General features: G+C 23.9%; 1 protein-coding gene across 1 annotated transcript; it reads right to left on the bottom strand.

Moving 5' to 3' along the window:
- Window positions 1-417: 417 nt before the first annotated feature.
- LOC108486732 (uncharacterized) lies at window positions 418-1,262 on the bottom strand. The gene has a single exon (XM_017790935.2). The coding sequence runs from the start codon at window positions 1,107-1,109 to the stop codon at window positions 606-608; it is 504 nt and encodes a 167-aa protein (XP_017646424.1). The 5' UTR covers window positions 1,110-1,262; the 3' UTR covers window positions 418-605.
- Between the last annotated feature and the right edge of the window lie 3,561 nt (window positions 1,263-4,823).

Below are 4,823 nucleotides of genomic sequence, written 5' to 3'. Positions count from 1 at the left end.
TATTTTTACAATATTATTTTTCTTAAAATTTGTATTTTAAATTATGTTACATGTGATTTGACGTATCATTTACTAGTTAACTTAAGATTTTAGTAACGGAAGGACTTAATTAACTTAATTTCAATAATTTAGGATATGATTAAAATGGTTTAAATTTTAAAAATCAATTTAAAATAAAGGTTATAATTTAAAGATGTTTGGTGCAATTAACTTTATAATTGAGGTACCACCTCGAGTAACCAACTTCTAATAAAAAATTTAACAACTTATATTAAAAATATATAATTTAAGTATGATTTTGTGGTTTATTAAAAAAAACTAATTTGAAACGAGAAATGGAAATATTATTCTTTGTAGCCAAAAGAAAAGGAGAAGAAATATGTCGTGTAAAAAAAGAAAGAAAGAGAGAAATACATATTTTACTTTTTATTAAAAGTTTCGAATGTCCTGCAAATCAATTAACAATTTCCAAATAATCCAATAAAATAAGCTCACTCCAAAAAAAAAATCATGACAAAACTCCACAGGGAAAAAAAAAACATTGTGGAGTTGCGGAGAACATGTAATAATTTGAAAGGGGAAAAAAATTGAAGGTATTCATTTAGTTAAAATGATTCCTGCCTCTGCAGCCTCATTTGTGCATAGAAATTTTGAATGAACCTCTCAGCCCTTTCATCAACTGAGTCATCATCTTCAATATCAATTTCCCCTGTCAATGCCATGGGAGGTACTACTACTGACAGATGATCAGCTTCCAATGCTAACCCGCAATCTTCTTCTCCTCTTGCCTGAGCTTTCAGGCAACCAAAACACTTGCACCAAAACAGCATGGAGTAAATATCTGTGTTTCCGACCTCATGTTTTTTGTTATAGTAATGAATAAGAGGAGTGCTTGAAGGGGAATCAAACTGATACTCTCCTAGGGAGCCATGGTTGTAATGCTTCAGAAGCTTAAAACTCTTGAGCTTTCTTGATTTCTTGAGAAAAATAAGCTTATGAACCATGGGTTTTTTCATTTTGGTAAGTAAGATGGAGATTCTAAGAAGATTGTAGTTGGACTTGGATACCAACCTGTGGAGAATGGGCAATCTCTTGAGGGACATTTTCATGGCTGCAAAAAAGTTATGGATGGGCCACGGAAAGGAATTGATGAGCTTTTGGTAGGGCTCTTTTCGTGGCTGATATTGATGAGCAAAGCAAGCTGCTTGTTGCTGCCTTTTATATAATGCAAAAAGGAGATGAAAAGAACAGATATAGATCTGATTGGTGTGTGTGGGGGGAGCCATTGCCAAGCTGTAAAAAAGGGGTATGGCCGGTTGCCTTTTGTACTTATTATATAAATGAATAAGCAAGTAGCCGTTGCATTAAGCTCAATAACCTTCTTGACTTTGCCTTCCAATTCTTAACCCAATTCCAAATATTAGTATCCATTTTTAAAATTAAATACAATAATTAGTAGAAGTAATTGATATACTCATTTTATAAATTTAAAACTATAATTTATTTAATACTATAAATCTTAAAAGTTCTAAAAAAAAAAAGAGTTTTAGTATTTGAGACGCTTTTAAGTTTTAACTAAGCTAGTGTAATTTTCTTTATGGTATAGAATATTGTAGTATTCCATTTGTACTTCGATGTTAAGAATTTGAATTTGCTTCCTTTCATCTCAAAGCTATAATACATATATATTAGAAATTCTATGATATGTTTTCGTGTATAAAATTACTATAAAATTACATATTTAAAATAAAAATTTATATATTAAAATTGAAATCTATAAAATATTCAAATAAAATTTTAGTTGAAACAATAAAGAAAATATTTTATAACTGCTGGTGGTATAAATTTAAATATTAACATTTATAAATTTTATTAATTTAAAAAATGATAAATGTATTATCATAATAATATAATTTCTTTAAATTATAAAATTTTATTAACATATTAATGTCGATTTGACACGTGATATCAATTCAGTCACACAATTAAATAATAGTATAAATAGGATATAATTACTATAACATGCAAGAAAAGCAAAAATATATTTGAAAGAAAGAAAAATGAAAAACTTTTTGGGTTAGACAATGAGATAAAATAACTTAAAATGATCTCTTGTTAGTTTTAAATTATAAATATACTTTTTGTTAGTTTTAAATTCACACATTTATCTTGTATAAAAATTACTCATTTATCTAGTTATTTTTTCTTAAATTTAGATTCACTTTTAATACAATTAATATATATTTTGTAACTTTTAAATTTAACTATTTTATCTGTTTAAAATTATTAATAATATGTTAAATATACATTTTCAGTAATATAAAAATCTCTTTGACAGTTTTTAAATTTAATTAAGTTATTTATTCATAAATATTGATACTTTTTATTTCAATACTTCTTTTAAAGATGTAATCATTAATTTTAATATTTTTATGTTAAAATGAAGATTTAAAAAATAGATAATAATAATAATAATAATAATAATAATAATAATAATAATAATAATAATAATAATAATAATAATATCTAAATATCTAACTTAAATCAAATGGATAAATTCTTTAATTAAATTTTTTAATTAAATATTTGTCTAAAATTTAAAAATTATAAATATCTATTTAAATATCTAAGATAATATAACTATATAATAATTATTTTTAAAATAATAAAATCTAATGAATAAATAGGTTATGTAATTTAAAAAATACTTCTTTTAAAAATGTGATAATTAATTTTAATTTTGTTAATGTTAAAATAAAAATTTAAAATATTTAATAATATAGATAATATAAAATTCAATATTTAAATTAAATCAAATGGATAAATTATCTAATTAATTTTTATGTAATTAAATAATTATATAAATATAAAAATATAGATGCACCACTTGTTGCAACTTTAATGTGTGCATACCTGTTATATTATTTTAAATTTTTATAAATTTAATTTAATGATTGATATCATAAATAAATTTAAATCATTTATAATTTCTTTTAGATATTTTTAATTCAATATTTTATTTGATAAATATAATGTCTTAAATTACAAATTTATCAAAATTATTTGAACTTTGAGGATAGTTCTAATTATGATTTATGTATTGTTTAATACATTTTTTAGTTATATATATAACAATTTTTTAAAATTATAGTTCAAGAAAATATTAGTTATCTCTCTCCTCTCTCTTTTGGCTTCATGAATAGAAGTTTTGGTTGTATTTTAACTGCTTCAATCTTCATGAGTGACTATTTTCATAGATTACATTGAAAAGTAAATTTAAAATCAAATTCCAATCAGTTTAAGTATAGTTACTAAATATATATATGTTACTAAATATATATATATATATATATATATATATATATATATATATATAACTATACTCAAGTAAAAAAGTGTTTTTTATTAAAAAAGTGTTTTTTTATTAAAAATTTATAAACAAAAACTAAATGAAAAAATTGCAATGAAAAATCCTAACATAATTAAAATTATATTTAAAATAATTAATCTAGTAAAAGAGACTAAATGAAAAGTAGAAAAAAAAATCCAATATATAATTTTATGCGCTAACTTTTATATAACACAACATATTTTATTTATATGCTCATCAATGTTAATGAAAAATCATTAAAGAATAATATAAATAATTTGCAAAAAGTCAAAAAGAATCTAATTATTTTATTAAAAAGGTAAATATCCATTAAAACATAAAAAATGAAATGCATGAATAAATAATATAAATATTTCATAAAATTCATGTTATTTCTGATAATTTTAAAAGACAAAAACATGAGTATAAATAAATATATTAATTTTATATCTTAAATTATTTTAAATAATTAAATTTAAAAATAATTAAAATTTAAATTTAACCTCAAAGATAATTATAATTTATTTTCTTTTCGTGTTATTTAGATTAAAAGTTTATATTCATGCATTTCGGTAAAAAAAAATTATTTTTAATTAATTCAATTTTCAAGTGTTTTTTTTTTTTTGGGTGATAAACAAAGACCATAGAGATTTAAACTAGACTAACTAGGTCAAAAGCACCACTAACTTTGTCATTCTCAAGGACTTCAAGTTATTCCATAGGGGCATTTGCTAACACATGTACCCCCTCCATATCAACAAAAAACATCTTAGTAATTCAATCAACAACATGATTGACCTCCCGACGGACATGTCTTACCACTTGATGCTCTTTATTTTGTAGCATCTGCTGAATTCACCTGATCAGAGTTGAGTTCGAGTTTGCCGAATTATTCCCTTAGATTGCTTGGACTATCTTCAGTCTATCAATCTGGATCAAAACCCTATCCAAACCACCGTCCTTGTAATAGGGTTAGTCCATCCAAAATGCCCCATAGCTCGGTGTAAATGACTGAGCATGTCACACCCCAAAATATAGAAGGTTAATTGAAATAAATAATAAAGAAATGACCTAGCTAAATGGTCAAGTAGTGAGTGCACTCCTTAGAGGTCTTAAGTTATATCCACTCCTATCCCATTTTTTTTTAATTTTAATTTCAACGAACTAGGATGAATACAACCTTAGAACAAATATAGTTGGAAGTAAAAACCTATCAAGAATAGGCAGCAGGCCAATGGTTAAGCATCTACTCCTCTACACCCTTACAAACCGTTTTTCAGCCACCCCTTACCCAATTCCATTCCATTTTTTTTGCAAACTAGGGGAATTTACCAACAACCCTTTAAGGTCTGAAAAACCCTAACTATTTAGTCCTTTTTTTTTTCTCAATTAGACATAGATTATGATTTCTCTTCAAATCCAATTGAAAATTTTCGTCTTTCCCCTTATTTCA

The sequence above is a fragment of the Gossypium arboreum genome, chromosome 9 (genome assembly GCF_025698485.1).
Source record: "Gossypium arboreum isolate Shixiya-1 chromosome 9, ASM2569848v2, whole genome shotgun sequence".
Lineage (NCBI taxonomy): Eukaryota > Viridiplantae > Streptophyta > Magnoliopsida > Malvales > Malvaceae > Gossypium > Gossypium arboreum.
This window is presented reverse-complemented; position numbering and strand designations above follow the sequence as displayed.